Source organism: Chaetodon auriga, chromosome 14 (assembly GCF_051107435.1).
Source record: "Chaetodon auriga isolate fChaAug3 chromosome 14, fChaAug3.hap1, whole genome shotgun sequence".
Lineage (NCBI taxonomy): Eukaryota > Metazoa > Chordata > Actinopteri > Chaetodontiformes > Chaetodontidae > Chaetodon > Chaetodon auriga.
In genome coordinates this window covers 9,311,301-9,331,973 of record NC_135087.1, presented here as the reverse complement: position 1 = coordinate 9,331,973, position 20,673 = coordinate 9,311,301, and the positions used below count along the sequence as shown (strand labels likewise).

The 20,673-nt window shown below is 44.2% G+C and overlaps 1 protein-coding gene across 1 annotated transcript in view; it reads left to right on the top strand.

The window, feature by feature from the left end:
* aqr (aquarius intron-binding spliceosomal factor) overlaps window positions 1–19,940 on the top strand; it is a 46,236-nt gene extending 26,296 nt beyond the window's left edge. Inside the window, exons 27-36 of the mRNA XM_076748814.1 lie at window positions 1,416–1,625; window positions 3,783–3,920; window positions 4,010–4,081; window positions 5,018–5,205; window positions 5,356–5,527; window positions 8,947–9,117; window positions 13,752–13,837; window positions 17,392–17,566; window positions 18,848–18,958; window positions 19,461–19,940. Coding sequence (XP_076604929.1) covers window positions 1,416–1,625; window positions 3,783–3,920; window positions 4,010–4,081; window positions 5,018–5,205; window positions 5,356–5,527; window positions 8,947–9,117; window positions 13,752–13,837; window positions 17,392–17,566; window positions 18,848–18,958; window positions 19,461–19,724 — 1,587 coding nt within the window. The 3' untranslated portion in view covers window positions 19,725–19,940. The remainder of the gene's footprint in view (window positions 1–1,415; window positions 1,626–3,782; window positions 3,921–4,009; window positions 4,082–5,017; window positions 5,206–5,355; window positions 5,528–8,946; window positions 9,118–13,751; window positions 13,838–17,391; window positions 17,567–18,847; window positions 18,959–19,460) is intronic.
* The last annotated feature ends 733 nt before the right edge of the window (window positions 19,941–20,673 follow it).

Genomic DNA, 20,673 nt, shown 5'->3' with positions numbered 1-20,673 from the left:
TCCTTGAAATGTGCGTTTAGATATTAATATTGACTTAGACAGACAGACAGACAGACAGAGAGAGAGAGACGGAGAGGGAGAGAGAATGAGTTGAGTGTATCCAGGAGAAATTTTGCTGAATTAATTAGAATAGATTTCTGTACTGTGTGTTCTGTTGCTCAGACAGATTCATGCCAGTCAAATCCAGGCAGTATTAAAGTTTCCTTTCCCCAGACTCACTGCTCTTTTTGCCTAGACTGCAAATACCTAGAACCACTCTCAACCCTGTTTATTCCTGTCACCTAATTATCGCTGTCCTCTCAGGCTGCAGGAGAAATGCCACTGCAGACAATTACTTACTTGCACTCTCATGCTTTGCTAGAAGGCTTCTAAAATAGACATTTGTAACATAGCGAAGTGCAGGATGGAGCTGTCTGTCTTCAGTGTTAAAGGGAAGCTCAAGTTTATATCCCACCTTTTCCTCTTCTGTCACTTAAGTGTCACATCACAACAATGATACGAGACGTAGAAAAACAGTGTAAAGATGCCAGTGACATAGTTTTTAGTTCTGGTCATAACTGTGTCCTATAGCAGATAGTTGTCTGGTGAGTCAAAGCCATAGTTAATACTTCATACCATGGCCGTAACCGGAGCTCTAGGGCTACAATTCATGCCTGATGATGTTCACGCTGCCATTTTTGCACCTTGCCAGAAGTCTGTCAGTTGTCTCACTCACACACACACACACACACACACCATATTGTACACCTTCCTTATTTAATGTTGCATAGAGATTCTCAACCCACGCTTCATTTTAGCTGAGTTCTTGAGTTATTTTAGCTCTGAAGAATTGCCAGCAGTGTAGTGCTGTGACATTTGAAGTTTTAATGTCAAGAAGTTCTCAGTGTGGCGAATCTCTGACCGTGAGCTGAATACTCTGTCATCGATCAGTGGTAACAGTGCACATGTGGAGAAGGTTTCGATAGGGTTCTTAATAGTCCATGCAGACAGATACTTAACACACAATTAAGCTGAGTCCTCTAGCAGATTCATTAATGCTATCCTTCAAGTTGTTTATCACAGGGGTGCAGTATTTTTAGAACTAGGCTGCCCTGCTGTTTGGTTGAAGCTGGTTTATTAGGTGCTCAGCAGGGGTACCTTTATACAAGTGATGCTTTCTGTTCAGTTTTTTTTTTGTTTTTTTGTTTTTTGCTATGGTTGAATTATTTTAGTTAAAATCCAGCATGCACCATTTAGGCTGGGCAGAGCCATGCAGAACACCCACTGTGCACTCGTGCAGCATAAACACATAAACCCCAAATTCATAGAAGCCACAAGGATGTGTGAGATTCTCCAGTATGCACTAAACACATACTATATCACTCAGCCGCTTAGCATTCAGAGGACTGACTGTCTGCTCTCTCCACCCACTACAGGTGATATCTCGCTGGGAAGAGTACATGAGTAAAGTCAGGCCTAAACAGGGCAAGAAAGTGGAGGTGCAGGCTGTGGCTGCACACTTTCCCTTCCACAAGTACTTCTCCAACGCCCCCCAGCCTGTGTTCAAGGGCCGGTCATATGAGGAGGACATGGACATCGCAGAGGGTTGCTACCGCCACATCAAGAAAATATTCACCCAGCTGGAGGTAAGAACGACACGCGCGCGCAGACACACACACACACACACACACACACACACACACACACACACACACACACAGTGTACTAGTTCCCTCACTGCTGAGCAGCACCCAGTGGGATGTAAGGAGGTTACTTGAGTGCAGTAAGGCAAGGCAATTTTATTTATAGACCACATGTCATCACAGTTAAATTCAATGTACTTAACATTAAAATTCATACAGAGACCAAGCACATGTGCAGAAGCACACATCACACACACACACACACACACACACACACACACACACACACACCATCTCCATCTTATCTGAGGTGAACGTAAAGAGCCTTTTCCCTTCTTTTACTTCTTTTACTACACACACACAGACACACACACAGAGGCTATGTCAGTTGTATTTGATGGTCGACCAGCTGTGTGTCCAGGTGTTGCACAATCTCACATGCACAACTAACTGTGCCTTCCTGGCCACCATAGTGACACATTGTTGTGGATTAACAGTCAGTGGTCTCTTCTGCCACTTGTGCATCTCTCTTGTAAGTTGCTTCACAGTACGTGTGCTGTTTATTTGTAGATATAATGGCTGACTCTTTAGAAAAGATAAGCGGTACAACAAAGTGATGAAGGCTATTACTACTTATCTTTTTTACTCTCTCTGTCACTCTTTTTCACGCTCTTTTGCACTCCCAAATACACACACACACACAGCTCATCGAGCATTTCTGTAGGGATAACAATAACATTTCAGATTTATGGGAATACCAAGAAGGTCTCAGAAAAGCAATAAAGAAGTTATTGGCCGGAGGTAATATCCCAACATGTGTGGTGACCTTGATTTATCTGGCTGGCCTCTGTATCACTGCATCGCAGCACCTCTCCCTCCTCCCTCAGCCTCACCCTTGCTGCAGTGAAATCTGTACACCCATTAAGAGGTATTGCTGTCTGTGGTGTGCAGGGTAGACAAAGCAACATTCTGCTGAATTTGCTTATCTGTCTGCCTTTTCAAATGTAAAAGCAGTTTGGAATAAGCTGTCAGAGGAATATCCGGAGAATTTATTGCTCGACAGACAGATGCACAGTGTGCCTCCTGGGTTCCTCCTGTACAGACATCTCCCGTTTCCTCTGCAGTCCCACCACATCCTTACCGCTGTTTACTCCTTTTTGTTTTTTCCTCTCTTCCATCTCTTCTCAGTGTCCGTGAATCATACCGTCTTGATTTCACCCTTCATCCGCTCTGGAGCCACGGGGGTTAAAAATAGATCTCATCAATATTGCATGTTTTGATCGGTTTAATATTAATGCTAAAATAGTAACACATCAAATATTTATAGCCCAGCGCTGTCCGAGTCTACTTCTCCCCTCTCCCTTCCCTCTCTCCCTTCCTTACATATACACAGCTAGTGTGGCAACCTGAAAATAGCATGCCTGTTTACCCATATACCCCCCCCAGCGTGCTTTTCATAGTGCCATGATATCGGCTCTCTGAAGTGAACTGATTAATATTTTGTGTTAAGACTGGCCACTACATTTTCCATTCCAGTATAAACCATCTGACAAAATCTGTGCTCTTCAAGCTGCAGTTATTGAACAGCAAACTACACTCAGTATACTCCCTGCAGAGCAGCCCCGTGGTTGGCTGTCCTGTGTGTCACTGCATCATGGGAAAAAGGGACAATAATATGTTTAATTAAAAGGCGGGTAGAATGTCTCGTATGCTGGAGTGATGAGACGTCTCCAGGGAATCAAAAGTGGAGACGGTTGGAGCTGTCAGAGGGTTAAAGTTTTTCAAACATCGCGTTTTGAAATGTGGGTAGACACAAAGATGTATTGGTTGTGTCTGTAATTATTGAACTCTGACTCTTTCCTTTTGGAGGTGTGATTATTTCAACCTAGATGAGCATCTTATCCATCATCTTTGACAGTAATCATCCATCATTTTGCCAGTGTGCCATTTAAGTTTCCCCTCATAACCCCATGTATAAAACATGATAGCAAAACTTAACTTCAGTCACAAATACATGAAAGTTTTTTCCAGAGGTCATCTTTAATTGCCTATGGGGGGGTTGCTGTTTCCTGATTTCGTTTTACTATTTGTGTTCCCGGTCATGTTTATTGATAAAACATTTCTGCTGACCCTCACCTTCTCTCTCGTCCACCCTGGAAGGAGTTTCGGGCGTTTGAGCTGCTGAGGAGTGGACTGGACCGCTCCAAGTATCTGCTGGTGAAAGAAGCCAAAATCATCGCCATGACCTGTACGCATGCTGCTCTCAAACGCCATGACCTGGTGGAGCTGGGATTTAAGGTAGACTCCTCACAGTTGACATAAAGATAGCAGCCATGGTTAAGCTTGTATACAAGGACCTGGTTTAAATTGTTTATTCTCTTCATCAGTATGACAACATCCTGATGGAAGAAGCTGCTCAGATTCTGGAGATCGAGACCTTCATCCCCCTCCTGTTACAGGTAACCCCATCCTGACTAAGTGTTAAAACTTATGATGTGCAAGCTTTTCAACTAAAACTGGTCATTTTTGCTGTTAATCTTGATTATTGAAAAGCCACAGCCGTGCCTTGCCTGAAAACTCACTGCCAGGCCTAAGTTCTGACATCAAGACTCGTTTAATCCTTAACTCGGGACTCTGACTTTCTATCTGTTAAGGTCTGACTGATGGGCTCCAAACACAGTAATGGTGCTTGTCTTTGGTAGTTGTGCCTAATTGTCCGAGATAGTGCTAATGTCTGTTTACAGATGAGCTCATTAAGCACATCAGCCCATCTACAAACCTCGCCAGAGCTCCTCTCTTATCTCTCTTTCCTAGTGAGCCACAGTCAGAGTGTTCTGCCAGGTATACGTCACAGTGAAAATGTTTATTCCTCCTGCCCTTCCCGTTCATTATCCAGCCATTCAACCCTTATCAGTAATTTCAGTGATTAAATCAGATCTTGATTTGCAGTGGTTGGTATATCAGATTTGTCTGGGGTCGAGACCCAAATAAACCACATCTAATTATCAAAATCTGGCAGTGACGCACACATGAGTAAAACGTGAACCGGCCCTTCATGCTCCACTACCCTCCTGGACTTAAATTTTATTCTCTGCTGAAAATCTGATTTCATGTACACTATGTAATATTGTCAAGTCATTAGATGAGACAAAATGAAATAAAGTTAGACAACATGGAGAAGTCGTCGTGCACAGGGATTACACGTGGACAGAGGTTAGACTGTGCAGGCTATATTTTAATTCATGCAGAGTTATTTACAGCTCAACAGTGTTGGACCTATATAGTTTAAAATGGAAAAGACAATATTTTACTGAGTCTAGTATGGACCCCTGTATTTCATTTCTCCATAACATGCATTCTTACCAATCATTTTTCCTGTCGTCGTCTGTCCATAGAACCCAGAGGATGGCTACAGCAGGCTGAAGCGTTGGATCATGATTGGAGACCACCACCAGCTGCCTCCTGTTATCAAGAACATGGCTTTCCAGAAGTACTCCAACATGGAGCAGTCTCTGTTCACCCGCTTTGTGCGCCTGGGAGTGCCCACCATAGACCTGGACGCACAGGGCCGTGCACGTGCAAGGTGGGTCAGCCTGGCAGAGCATGAAGCTAGAGTCAGTTTTTGACCAAGTTTCACAAAGGATACAGTGTCCTAGTGATTGGCACTATCTCCTCACATTAAAGGACATAAGAACAGTGTGACTTCATGTGTTTCTGTCTTCCTGTCCCGCAGCTTGTGTAACCTGTACAACTGGCGCTACAAACACCTTGGAAACCTGCCTCATGTCCAGCAACTGCCTGAGTTCCAGGTGCCCAACCCCGGCCTGACCTTTGACTTCCAGCTAGTTAACGTGGAGGACTTCAACGGGGTGGGAGAATCTGAGCCCAACCCGTACTTCTACCAGGTCAGTAGCAGTACACACCACAGTACACAAATACACACAGCACACTGTTTGTACAGTACATGCAAAACTGTGTTTGCCTACCAGGTATGTTACACATTCAAACTCCTCATTCTGCTTTAGAAATCCACTACAAAAATAAACCTGACTAAAGACTAAATGACATGAAATTCAACTAAAATGTTTCCAGAAAATAAAAACTGTAAATGTGTTGTGAAAACTAAAACAAAACTGGAAACGAATACTAACAGACGACATGCTTTCAACTGTAAGTACCCTGCTGCCGACAGCATGAACCCACACAGACCCATTACTTCCATTTGGAGAACAGTGAACACCCAGGATATTTACTTTTTTCAGCGTATCTGCAGCACAGGTACATGCACAATGTTGGAACACTGTGTGGCAGTTTCCAAGCACAATTCATACACTCATTTACACAGATACACACTCATGCACACTTAGTTCCACCAGAACAGATAACAGTATTCCTCCCCAGCCTCCATTTCCTCTGAAATGGTTGTTGTACAGCACTTCATTCATTTTTAAATTTTAATGGTTTAGCTACCAGTCCATATGATATATTCATAACCCTGCTTAGTCTGCAGCTAACACTGGCTGCCCAGCACAGACCAGTGGGTTTGTCCTTCACACCAGGAGCCAGATTGTGTTTCATCATGACATTGCTGAGACACTCAAGACTGTGTGTGGGCGGGGGTTGGTTGATAGGGGAGTGCAGGGGGGGGTGTTTACTTTGGCACCACACCAGCACAGGAGCCCAAATGTTACTGCCAAATAAAACAACAAGACCAGCTAGTCTAAAAGTAACATTTTAAATACTAAAACATTTTGGAAATATAACATGATTATTTTGTGTTTCTGTCTTCTTTTAGCTTATAGCTCCTTCTATTCGTTATTACCAGAATAGTTGTTTGAGATTCATTTTACCATTAGCACAATTGCTAGGACACATCAGAGCTTCATCAAAAAGTCAGCAGCACTTGATTTCAGCTAAAAGTGGGTTTCTGTGACAATTACACTGCACTGATTGATTTAGAAGCTGCATGGCCAATGAACACACCTCAGTGCTTCGTGAATGTTACTGCAGCAGTCGACACTGTGCGTGCTCATGTCCCTGAAGCTTCTTATTGTTCTTAAATCCAGACCATGTGTGCTTCACGAGGCACCAGGTCACATGAACCTCAACTCCATTTGCCTGTTGCCATTTTCAGGCTCCTCAAGGGAATTGCCAGTATCATTCACCATGTCTGACACACACACACACACACACACACTTTCCCAGGAACCAGAACGGATAAATTGGACACTAGAGAAGCAATTGTATCCAGTGCATGCTGAATGCCTGTCACAGCTGAACAAACACAACTCTGCTTCACACTTCCACAAACACATGTGCACGCACTCAAACACTCCACGGTCCAAAGGTCTGTTTCTGCTGCTCTGCCTCATTTGTTAAAGCACTTTCCATATTGAGTCTCGGCCCGTTGATAGAGCTTCCCAAGTTGCCAAGTGGCTCATAAAGAGTGAGATGCTTAACTAAATCCACATCTTCTGTTGTCAGAAAATGGCTTTTCTCAGCCACTAGGCTTGTTAGTGTCGACTTTTCTGCTTCACAAGCTACATTTTAAATTACATAAGAGCAAAAAGCATTGTGGGCTCCACTCACAGGTAGTCTAGATTTATGCCTCTTATGTGTTTGTATCTACACCACAATATGCAAGCCTCTCTAACCTTCTGTCTTGTCTCTGCATCCCGGTTTCATCCCTCCATCCTCTCAGTCCTCATGTAGCCTCGGGCCATTGGCTCAAACTCCAATGGGCCTTTACGGCGTCAGGGCATTAGATCACATTTATGTTAAATATGCATATGAGGTAGGCTGGAAATGCCAGCCACATGACTATTTAGATATTACTCCGTGTGTGTGTGTGTGTGTGTATGCCTGCATGTGTGGCTCTTGCATATGTTTATGGCCACCTCGTTAATATTTTTTTTATGTATTCTACTGAAATTAGGGGGTTTACAGGAACAATTTTGTTCCTAAATATCAAATGAGGTGGGGGTTTTACTTCCATAACATGATGTATGTAGTTCCTTATGAAACATTATGTTGGGACAGGATTTAACAGGAAGTGCGCAGCCAGAATTAATTTCAACATTTTGTAGGTGATTTTGAATAATTACCCTTTAAAAACGCCAGCTCATACCGCATTCACTGCCAAACTTGAATATTCAGTTTCTTTCAGTGCAAACCTGGTGTCGTCATTAAAGCTATGAATATGTGCCTGTTGGAGACAGGTAACAAGGGAAGAAGAACAAAGACTGTCACTCTGTTTGATGTGTTGACTCCAGTGCAGCTGGATCAGGAACTGTTGATGAAGCTGCATAAATTATTATCAAAGATGTGAGGCTGCAGTCCAGGCTTAATTGAAACTGGATGAATAATGCATAATGCTGGCTTTTTTTCTTGTTTGTTTTTTTCTTTTTTTGGTCACATTTGAAGGGCACAGTGAAGCCTTGGAGCCAGGATGCACATGCTCATGCTTAGGAATTTGTTGATTGTAAAGTGGGTGAATGATGCATGCAATGTTGGCCTTTACATTTAGTCCCATTTGAAGGACAAGCTCTTATGATGTTGTCCTGGGGGACATGGACATATGGCATTGGAGATGAGAGCTCAACAGTGATAGCAAATGGGTGTGTTTAAATATACTAAACAAACAATCATACAGAGACAGTGTTGCGTTTTCTGTCTGTTTGCTTATGCGTGAGTGTGTGAGTACTAAGAGCTCCTGTAACAGTCGCATTCATATAGAATCTGAAAACAACAAGCCACAGCTGTTTTGAGAAAATCTTGTCTTTGTTAGTTTAAATGTAAATTTTGTCACTCTTCTAAAAATCAGCTAACAGTCAGCTATTCCCCACTTAATGAATATTGCGGGCACAGTAGAAATATGCCGTGCTCCCTGCTGTAGGGGATCCTAGATTGGGACATTTTGTCCTGGCCTGGCTAGTAGCTGCGTTGAGCTTCGTCTGAGGCAATTAATTCCAACCCAAATCAGATGGCTACTCATGCGTGAATGAGTGGGCTTTTATCTGGCTGAAAAGTTAAACACTTGACAGGCGAGAAAGGGCTAAAGCAAGATGTTGAAGTACAAGAGAAAGAGAACAGCTAGGTGTCAAACACAGCGGAGAGCCCTGGGTGTGCTGATAGGAAGAGGCACCTGTGTATTTGGGTAATCCATCTTAGTGCTTTTGTTCACTACTAAATTCCTGTGTTGATAGACAATAGGTTTTATTGAGGTCAGTTTCCCAAACATCATTGTCCTTCTCTCCCTACTTGTGTCCAACATTATATATTTAAAATATTCTTACCCCTTCCTTTTCTCTCTCTTCCTGTGAAGAACCTGGGAGAGGCAGAGTATGCGGTGGCTTTGTACATGTACATGCGTCTGTTGGGGTACCCCTCTGACCGCATCAGCATCCTCACCACCTACAATGGACAAAAACACCTGATCAGAGATGTCATCAACCAGCGTTGTGCTGGCAACCCCTTTTTTGGTCAACCTAACAAGGTAAGGATGCACACGTGTGGATGTGAGGCTGCAAGCTGAAATGTGCTAACGTATCAGCACTCATCGTTGTTTTCCCCCAGTATTACTGTACATTATTAAACAGCTTCCGCTTGGAAGTCTGAGCTGCACGTATACAGCCCTGCTTTGTTAAATCTCTATACAGTGCTTTCTTTGACTGTTCTTTTACAACCTTGATTAAAAAAAGTATATACATGAAGTGTTGACATTTACACATTTCATGAAGCACTCTAACACTGACACACACCCGACTCCACATACATGAACTGTACACGCCCCCAACATCACTCGAAGACGACACATTTTTTCTCTGTGTGTCAGGAAGGAATCCACAGTCCCAGCAGACATGTTTTCACCTCCTATATATGTGTAGGTCTCAGACTAGGTTCAGTAGGAACGTGCTTAACACACATAACATGCACACGAACGCAGTTTCTTCACACCTTCAGTCAATGCACCATCTTTCTACCCTCTGTTGCACGGAGAGAGAAATTCACAGCTCTGAATTCTCACAAGGCCTTTGCTGTTTCTGCCTCCCATTACCACACACAGTCCTCTCTCTGTTTCCCAAGTTTTCCCAGCAGTCCTTATCCTTGTAGTGTGACATACAGTGTCTACTGCTGTTGTAGGCAAAGCAAAAGAGTATTTTTATTTTGTTATCCTGGCCTTCAGTGTTCCGCTCCATCAAATCATGAGACCGCCAATACTGCTGCAGGTCATAAGACCCAAATAGAGCCGGACGCTCTGTGTCCTCTGTCCCCAACAGTCTACATACCAGCCAGCTGCATACCTCTGTAAATCAAAGTGACTGAGGTGTGTGTGAGGATTTGAATGTGCATACTTTGAGAATGGGTGTAATCTCAGTGCTGCGTTCATCCCTGAAGGATACTGTTGGATTGTCTTCATCAAGTCTACAGTATTTTCCCCCAACTCCTCTTGTCTCTTTTCTCTTTCGTTCCTTTACACTGTGTTAAGTCGGCACCTAGTTGGCACAGTTTCCTACCCATTTTCTGTCTGTTCTGCTAAATGCTTTTACCCGCTAGCCTGGGGTTATGCTTTTCTGTCTCCGTTCTTTTTCCCTACCCAGATTCTCTCACCTTTCTTTGGTCTCTGTTCTTTAGGCTTTTCACACACTTTACAGCGTCACAGACTATTTAGGCATGCCAGAGAAAGTTGCAACATTGGAGTGAAAATGGCACATCACCTGTCACTGGGAGTGTCGTTGTTCCATAGTGGCAGAGGGTCAGCATGCCACCAATTATGTTGCATACTTTTTCAGTTGTTTGTGTAGTGTGTGTCGTAAGCAAGGTGATTATCTGCACTGGCCAATGAAATTTCAATAGTATATGTCAATATGGAGGTCTATGGCACTAATAAATAGGCTGTATCTGACCATTTTATTCCTGGTTTTGGTCTTTTCGTGGGGCTTGCTGACAAGAAAAATATAACACGTGAATGCACAAACACTAATTAATTTCAGCTTGTTGCTGTTTATACATTGTCTAACAAGCAGACAGGAAGTGAATCCCTCTCGTGTCTTTGTGTGCATGGTGCGTTCTACCATCTGCCAGGCTGGTTTGTTGTTGTGTCTGTATTTTGTGCCGTGCAAGGCTACCTTGTTGCTTTGTCGTCAAGTATATGTCATGTTCTGACAGCTCGCCAGAAATTGTGCTTGGTCATGTTAAATGTCCCACGATATGAAGACATAGAGCGTCACTCGTGCTCGTGGCTTTAGTCAGTATGCATGCCTGGTAACAAAGTGACTGGGGTGACAGGCTGTTAGATTTGCTGAGAAGAAAGATAGCCAGAGAGGGAGAGAGATGGAAGAGAAAGTGGGGCTCTTGTGGGAAAATGCTGAGCAGCTGAAAGGTCATGGCGCTGAGCATTGGGTCCGCAGTGTGTCTGACAGTATGTCACAATGGCTAAAACCAAGCAGATGTCAACAGTCAGCCCATTTTACTGTGATTACTTTAATTAGACAGAAAAGGAGAGGAGGGCCAGTTAGCACCAGTCACAGTCAGAATAAACACATCAGCTTAAGCTGTCTGCTGAATCTCAAGCACAGTGGTTGGTATACACATGCATACACTTATGCACTTGTGTATCTTTAATATTTGTTTTTTTAATTTACTCTGTAAATTCAAGTTAATTTAAATTCCTCCTCTGCTGGTGCTGTATTTAGGATAGTATTAATTCATCCAAGTCAGTGAGATGATTGGGAAGGGAAAGCCGTGGCTGTTTGAGCTTCCTCTGCATCCCTCGGCAGCTCTTCCACCTGTTACAAACACGCTTTCTCCATCCCCTTTGAGAGCTTCCCTCATTTTCTGAGAGCAGGAGCCTCTTTATCAACAGAACGGCTTGCTGTGTGACCAGAATCAAGATGTCTCATGCCAGATATGTTATATCTGGGAAATGTCTTCTTAGCATGTCACCTCATGCCTTTTGTAGACAGGTATGAAATCCTGAGACACGTGGATATGAAGGCACAGGAAATGAGACGTTACACTGTTAATGTCTCAGATAGTTTCTTGTGGAAAAACAGAATAATCCGGCAGTCTTGACCTCAGCACATACCAGAGTTTAATTGCTGTGAATAAGACATAAGAGGGTGGACAGATTGATGAGCAAAGAAAGAAAGAGAGGAGAGATCCATGCTTGACCATCAGCTGACAGTCGATGTGTCATTATCTTCATGACAATTAGGAGAAGAAGGAGGGCGAGATGGAAGCCAATGATTCTCAGTCAAATAGCCTCCATTAGCAACAAACTGTGTGTGTGCGCACAAATGCAGCTCACAGCGTATCCTGTGTGTGTTTGTGTGCTTCCCTGTATCCACAGACATGCATGTGCCACAATGACACGACCTCTGTAATTCACTCCCTGGAAGATTTCTCATAAATAACTAAACACCATGCAAAATGCTACGCCTGGGGGAGATTCGCTATCTGGGCTTCATTGTCGCTGTCTGTGTGCTAAGAATAACCCCCTGTCTTAAGCACCCCTTCTCTGCTGAGCAAGTTGCACCGTTTGGGTCAAAACCAACAACAAAGGATGTGCTGGAGTATGTCTGTGTTTGCCGCATTTGTGTGAACATGCATGTGCGTGACCGTGGTCGACTTGAAACATTTGACTTGAACATAGAGCCCGAGTCGCCTCATGCTATTGCGAGACCGACATATTGTTGCCTCAGGTGCTGCACCTGTTCTACATAGCAACAGGGAGACATAAATAAATATTGGTCTGCTCTCATCATTTGCCCCATCTCTGCCTCTTTTCCATGTTCACACACACTTTTCCTGCTACTGGGGTTTGGCAAAGGTTGTTCCAGGATTACTGAAAGTTGCTTTTACTAACAGGAGGTAACCGCGACCACAGGATGATTTATTTAGCATGGCGGGTTCGTAGGTTGGCTGCTGTAGTCCTTGGTCTGTGTGGTTTCTTGATGGTAACTGATGTCCTATTGATCCACTGCAGAGAATAGATCTGAAGAGGAAAGGCCAACCTCTTTCTGCTTTTTTTTTTTTTTTTAATGTAACCTCTATTTACGTGCAGTCTTACTTTAAGTCAGTTTAGACAGTATTCCCAAGAAACGAATGTGTTTTTTGTGTTTTGGTAGTGGCGGCATGGCAGGTAATAGTACGACTACTACTGAAGACTGAATAGTTACTGAATACACCCAAAACTGACCCACAATCCATATATGAATTGATTTAAGCTGCTGATTGTATTGTGAGTTTTCTTCTTTTCGCCATAAGCGGTGAAACAAAACTTTAAGCTCAGTGATTATTTCTCGCTCCCTGGGCGTTGTAGTCAAGTTGGGAATCAAATCTTTTGAGTCCATCCTCAACAGACTCTTCATGGGTTGTGCACAGACTTTGATAACATGTGTAGAGGCAGCCCGTGATGCGGACCAGTCCAGCTCGTGCTGTTTAGTTTTTACAGGGTTGCATCTCATCAGTTTTCCTCTCTTTGTATCAAGTTCCAAGTGTAAGTGCAGTTTGTTGTCTTTATTATGTAAGGTGTCAAAACACAGCTCTGTTCTTCCATGTACGGGAATGAGTACGCTTCTCAGCAAGACAGGATTACCAGGGTATGAAAGCAAATTGGCTGACACGAGTTTTCCTTTTGCTTTGGGGAAAAAAAAAAAAAGAAAAAAAAATGCCACAGAGAGCCACTTCTCCATTCTCCGTCTCCGTGAAATAATCTCTGATCCAGTCGAGCAGCGTGGCCCCCAGCACCTTGGCCCCGAGTCTCAGGGGCCCAGGTAAGAGGCTAGTGGTAGCAAATGCCCTCTAAGCCGTATTAGCCCCACTGGCTGCCCATGTGGCCCACAGCGATAACAGCAATAACAAGAAAACACAAGCGCCATCATTCATCCCCCCCCCCCGAAAAATAAATAAATATAAAAGAAAGAAAAAGAATTTAAGACGGAGAGCAGATGCGCTCATGTTTCTAAACATTTCAGCTAAATCCCTCCACCTACCTAAAATGCATACACTCATTTACTTTGCAGAATACATCAGCTGCCATAGCTTAGTTAGCATATCTTTGATATTTCTGTGTATGTTTGTGTGGTTTTCCCATTCAGTACTGAATATGCTTCTGTGTCTGTGCAGGTGACGACGGTGGACAGGTTCCAGGGTCAGCAGAATGACTACATCATCCTCTCACTGGTCCGCACCAAAGCTGTGGGACACCTGAGGTAATTACTTCAGCGCACACCAAGCAGAAAAGCTTTTCCTCACCCAGAACGGACACCTTCAGCTGCTATTCTTCTACAGAAATGCTTGTGTATTAGGAGCTAAACCTTAGATGCACATCCTCCAGGGAAACAACACAGCAGAAAAATGTAGGCACTTAACTCTCTTGAGACAGCTGCTCTCGGGAGGCTTTCTCATTTTGTCATGTGTAACTACTGAATGAAGTTTGCTCAAGGAAGAGATGACAGTAGCGCTGTGGCTGCCTTTAAGTATGTATGAGCTTAATTTGAGGCAGGGACGATAAAGGGTGCTTCAGGACAGGAGTCTGTGGAGCCGGCGATGCTTTTTGTCCTGGTTAAGAGAAGCCATTGTGCTCTGATGATTGGGTTGAGACTATTAAACAAAGAGCTATGTTCTGATCAAAGTCATACCATATAACAGTCATTAAGAGGCGTGATGGTTAACCAAACTGCAGAGGTAGGTTTTATGTCTTTTCATTCGGTGTCCCATTGCTGTCTGCTCAACTATGCTTCCTGGCCCCTCTTCTCAGTCCTCAGCTCCATCTCCTTATCTCTCTGCTCCCTCTTCTCCTCACTCCCGCCCCCTTCCTCATTTCAATGAATTGATTTGTAGCGAAATGGCCTTTCACTCCTTGGCTGCTGTGAGATCCTGATGAGCTCTTCACGCTTAATACGCTGCATGTTTTAATACCAGACAATTGAGGCCGAGCTCTTCGGCAGTACTTAAGCTTGCCGTGCTGGCCTCTGGCTGTGACGAACAGTAGCTGCTGTTGGAATTGCACTGCTCACAGCTTTACTGTCAGTGCGGTCACCCACCCTCACACTGGACAGTCTGCAGACTGGAACGCTAGTGCCAATAAGTCCTTGCTTTTGTAGCTAAATAGATGCTCCCACCCTTCAGCGTGGTCTTTTTACTCGGCAGAGTAAATGCTTAAAAACTCTATTTTGTTCTTTCCTCATCTTCCCGATAAAGCAATGAACTGAGGTATCTGGGAATGAGAAGTGCAGCGGGCCACCGACAGTGGTAGTTTATCTTGCTGGCAGCGCCTGCTCGCCTCTCGGTATCGCTCATTTGATCTTGTCTTACACTGGATATTGCACACCACCTTCCACACCAGCCAATTCAGAGTGGGAGGGTTGTCCCCGTAGCAATGTGCTACCACTACAGTGAAGTACAATAGTAGTGGAGTTTCTGTTCTCCTGGATTATCACAAAGAAATGGAGCTGAAAGGCCCCAAACCTAGTTTTTCAATCAGATTCTTACTATGATTATATCAAAATCGTTGCAGCAGAAGCTAAAATAGTCTTTTTCATTCCACGCATTCTTCTTTCCCAAAACCTGGTGCCTACACTACCCACAATGCAAGTCAGCCACCAACAGTTTGGTCTGCAATTTGGGTGCGTTCTCTCTCAAACAGAGATGAGCAGCAGGCTACAGTTACAGTTTTGCTGATATTGAGCTTCATGTGATTGTCGTTGCAGCATGTGATGCAGCTCTCTATCAGCCTACTGTACTCCTCTGTAAAACAGTCTCTAAGTGAAGACAGCATGTTTCTCACTGGAAATCATCCACTGGAATCACACGTCAATACAGTGACAACGTCCATTACGACAGACAATACACTGAATACCTTTAATTCAGATTCATGCAACTGCAAGGTGCTAAATATTACTTTTTTCACGATCTGTAAACAGACTGATGTGTCAAATCGTCACATTTTTCTTAAAAGATGCGTCATTAATCCCATTTTTCTTAGTTGTGCTTTGACTGAACATTCATTCATTCATATCTTGCTGTCCCTGACTTCTGAATGTTGGCTGAGTGGGTGAAAGGACAGTGGTTCATGGGAAATTCCTGTGCTGTCCATTCTGCTTTTCCCATACTGGGATCACTGAGGTATCCCACTGAGTCCTACCTCACAATCCCCCTCCTCTTCCTGCATCTGTCCTCATGGCAATCTGCTGCCGTGACAACCACGGGGGACGCAGCTGACCATATGACGAGCTGACCCTTGCTTTGACAGGAGAAGCATTCCTGCTGATACACACAGGCACGGTCACATGCAGGAGCACACTCTTTGACAGGGAAGCGCAGATCCAGACACACTCTGACATGTACACACACACACACGTACACACACACACACACACACACACACACACAAACGGTATTTGTCTACTTTGCCCTGCCGTGTCACAGCACAGCCCAGGTGGGCGTCCCTCAGTAGTGCCATGTCCACAGGCTATCATGCTTCGCGATTGGTTCATCTCTTCTCCAGCTCTGTGCTCATTGGCTGTAGGCTGCTGTAGTTTGTCTCTGTGGAAATGTTGTGCTTTCAAGTTTGTATCATGCCTGAAATTTGCAGTCATTTTATCATATAAAACCCACACAACGGTTTCCCTAAGCCTTTTCTTCCCTCTACACATTCATGGCAGTCATCATGCATATTGCGAGGATTAATCCTCTTAATCTCATGAAGTGTTCAGGTGGACATATTCCACATTTATTGGCGGCCTTTCAACATGTGTTGAGAAGTGCGTGCGTACAAACACGGGCTTGTGCCAAATTCTTGCACATCAAAACCAAAGACTTGTTTTCAGTATAAGCAGAGCTGCTTGAATAAGCCAAACACTTCTTCCCCCTCATATGCTCTCCCTTCATCTGTAGATTCTGTAAGCCAGAATGCTTTTGTCTCAGAGATTTATTGGCCAGCTAAACGGTCAGATTTCGCACAATTCCATTAGGTTGCCCATCCAAACACCCTAAAACACACAGTATGAAGATTTACTGCATACTAAAATAGGTTGAAGGGTCCCCCCTCTCTCTTTTTATTGGTTCACTTTGTGAAACATCACCTTTTAGAAGCTGTCTGTGAATTTCCGCCTCTCTCTGTGTAACGGATACAGCTTTCACTGTAATGTGGACGTGTACTATGAAAATGTCTTATTACACATTGTATCTTAAGTTTGGGCTCAGTGTGTGTTCAGATGCCGTGTTGAGCACGTTTTTTAGTTGTTTAACTCGGATATAGAGTGGTATTCCTCTAAAATAGGGCAGGTAAACAAACACTGGCTACTACAGCGAGCCAAGCAGGTTTCCTCCGTTCTCTGGGAAATGACTCCTCTGCCTCTAATCTCTTAATTCCACTGGATGGCAAGAAAAAGTAACTTGTCTGCCTTCTCTTGTACTCTCCCACCTCTCCCTCTCTTTGTCTGCCTTGTTTATCACTGCCCCTTGCCTTTCATTCCTTTATTTGTCTCTCAGCTTCTGTATTCCCCCCCCTCACCTATTGCTGCTTCACTAAATCCTTCACTAAACCTCTCTCCTCCTACTCCACGCTGCCTTCCTTCACAATCTTCACTTGATCCTTCTACTTTGATCCCTTTACTTCAGTTTTTGTTTTTGCCCCTACACACAATTTTTCCTCCTCTTACAATTTCACCCTTTCCTCCCCCACCCCTGCCACCTCTCTTTGATTTATTTCTCCCCTCGTGTCAAACCAATTTTCAACTCTTTTTTTTCTGTCGCTCCACAGGGATGTGAGGCGTTTGGTGGTAGCCATGTCCAGAGCCCGGCTGGGTTTGTACATCTTTGCCCGGGTGTCGCTGTTCCAAAACTGCTTCGAGCTGACCCCTGCCTTCAACCAGCTCACTGCCAGACCTCTGCAGCTGCACATCAGACCGCACGAATACTACAGCCAGGAACAGCCTGTACGTACACACACATGCATGCACACTCCAGTCTCTTAAAGCTCAATAATCTTCCACTCCATTAAATTTGGCCGTTAATGAAGCTCTCAAGCTCCAGATCTGCTGATAAGAATCAAGCTTACTTTTCCAAATGTTCCACATCGGTGCCCGTCTCCGTATCACTGTTGCACCCTCCAACATCCCCCCTGACTGTCTAATCCTGCCTCTATATTCTGAATGGCATCTCCATTCCCCGTGGTCCTCACTGGTCCCAAGTCTTATTGCAGCTTTACCCATAGGCCCGGGTCTGTTAACAGCATTCTGCGAGGGCCATCTGCAAGCATGGGAAACACGGGCCTGGCTATAATTAACCCCCAAAGGTCAGGAGGCGAAACCACTCTCCCAAATCCCGCCAGGCCAGCATGAGACGACTGTTGTCTGGTCACTGTGTCTCGCTGACTGGCGTGTGTGGCAACAGGGTTGTCTAAAATACCCCATAGCCTCTGACACTTCCTCCGACTGCGGAGTGTTCCTCCCCATGGGGGACAGCTCGTTTGGGCACACACATGCGGCCCCTGCTTAGCCCGTCTATACTGGAGTCAGTAAACCCCTGCTGCTTACACGCAGATGCAGATTAAAAGTCGGATTTTGTCTGGCAACACTCAACCAGAACTTTCACAGGCTAGTTAACAGTCCTGATTCAGAAGCAGTTGTTAAAATAAAGGATAACACTTCTGCTTCATGCTGCATATGGATATCTACACATCCTGTGCACTGCTGGATAGCACTGGACAGACGGTAAAGCTTGATGTCTAATCACACTCAATCACATTAATGCCCTGATGTTTTAACTGATGCTTTTACAGCAATAAAACCACACACAGTTAAGTTTTACAGTACTGAAGCCGTCAGCGCATTCACTTTGACGTGATACCCAGAGGGCCTCTGTGAGCATCAGCCCTGTATTTAGGAGGTAACAGCCCAGCAGTTTAAATATTCTGCTCGCCTCACTCCTCAGTTTAGGCTTCAAGACTCTGTCTGCATGCTAATATCGCCAAATTACAAACTCTGCATCCTCGACTCCTTTTGATGACAGCCATTGCTGGAGGCAGCAAGTGAGAAATTTGCTTTCAAATAACAAGCAGGTAGAGGGCAGGTGAACTGTAATTTCCCTGCACATTTGCATCAGATCAGTAGTTTACCATGACGGCTAACAAGACGGGGATAATTCTTCATTGTCAGTCCTTTCACACCACATCCTGAATTCAAAACAATCTGCTATTTTTTTTCTCCTTCCCTCAGAGAGATGCTTCTGGACAGCCAGACCAAGTCATCAAGAACATGCCAGAGATGGCCAACCTGGTGTACAATATGTACATGCACATGATCCAGACCTCCCAGAAGTACAGACAGGTAAGAACAAACCTCAAATGAGTACAATAGTGAAGAGTGTCAGGGAGGGATATGCTACTGTATGACTCAAAACAACCAGCAGTGTAGTACTGTTGCTTTGTCATAGTAATATCAAACTCTCTGTGATGCACCTCAGACAAATTGTAACGATACTAAAAGCTGTCACTGTCTCTCCCTGGTCGTCATTGTGGTATTTTCAACGTTTAAACTTCACTGCAGCACAGTAAATAGGTCAGGTGGAAGAGAATTGTTGTAGTTTAGCATGCAGAGAATTAACAGGCCACAAGCCAAGCATATTAAGAGCGGAGCTCAGGTGATTTTTACTCTGCATTCAGTGTCACATTCTCTCTCTGGTGCTAACTTAGATTGTGTTTTTAACAGACTACATCCCAGTAGAATGCATCTAAATTTCATACGTGGTAAAATAATATTAAATTACAGGTGGGAATATTCTTCCTTCACATTTTGAATCTTTTTTCTTTTTTTTTTTCCTCCTGACCAGCAACAGCACAACCTGAGTCTGCCTCCGCAAACCAAGACGGATGCTGTGGCCGAGAAAGCGCCAGCGAGCTCTGGGGAAGCGCAGGAAGAAAGCCCCATGGAGCAGGAAACCCCAGAAGGAGAGGCAAGCTCGGAGCCAAACTCAGAGGACACCAGCGAGATGAAAGAAAATCAAGACACAGCGGAGCACGCTAAGATGCCAGAGCATCCCGGCAGAGACAGCGACAGTGAGGGAGAGGACAGCGGAGGGGAGAAAGGGCAGTAGAACGTCCACACGGGGGACTACTGTCCAATTCAGGGCCTCGGTTATTTAGGGGACCAAGTGGACTGTCCCTTAACATAAGATGAGTAGGGAGTCAGTGATGTTGTATTTGTTCTCTACTGAAAGGAAATCCCAGCGTTAATGTATGTTTCATTTTTCTAGAACATTCGATTTTGTAACCATCAGTACTTTTGTATTAAAAAAAATGGAAATCCTTCATTGTTTGTGACATCTTTTACTATGAGTGCACCTACCAGAGCTTATAATACTCTTTTAGAGGCTCTAATCTATATCCTTCTCACATGCACACATTGACAGACATGTTTAAGCCTCGTATCTCTCTGTCATGATACTTCTATCCATTCATCTGCTTCCCTCCTGTGCTTAAAGCACAACTGAAATCTGATTGGCTCAGCCTATACCAGCTACACAAGCTGCAACTAAGCTGCATTTGTAGGTCAGTCACTTCACCCAAGGGCCAGTGTGCATGCTGGGGGATTTCAACTCGCCCTCTGGATGTACACAGTCACTCAACCAGCAAGCCTTAAAATCCTCTGCCATTCATAACTTTGTGTGGAGTACTAACAGCACAGCGCTCTGCAGATCAGCAGCATCGGGGTTGAGGTTTCACAACCAAATTAAAGCAAATAATTTGAGGCTTAAAATTTGTGTTGACGTCAAAGCAGCCATTCAAAAGCCGAGTTCAGACCCAGGTCTTGGTAATTTCAACATCAACCCACTTAAAATGAAGAGGTTAACACAGTCCACAGCCCTGCAGGCAAAAACACAGACTGGAAATTCATTCATTATCATGCACCAGAGGTTGGTTGTTGTTACATCATACCTCAGGCAGGCCGAGAGAACAGGTCAGCTGCACAGCTGCTCTTGCCTGGGCCGGTCTAAAAGACCTGATGGAGAACCATGTGTTGATAGATGTGCAGAGACATATTTT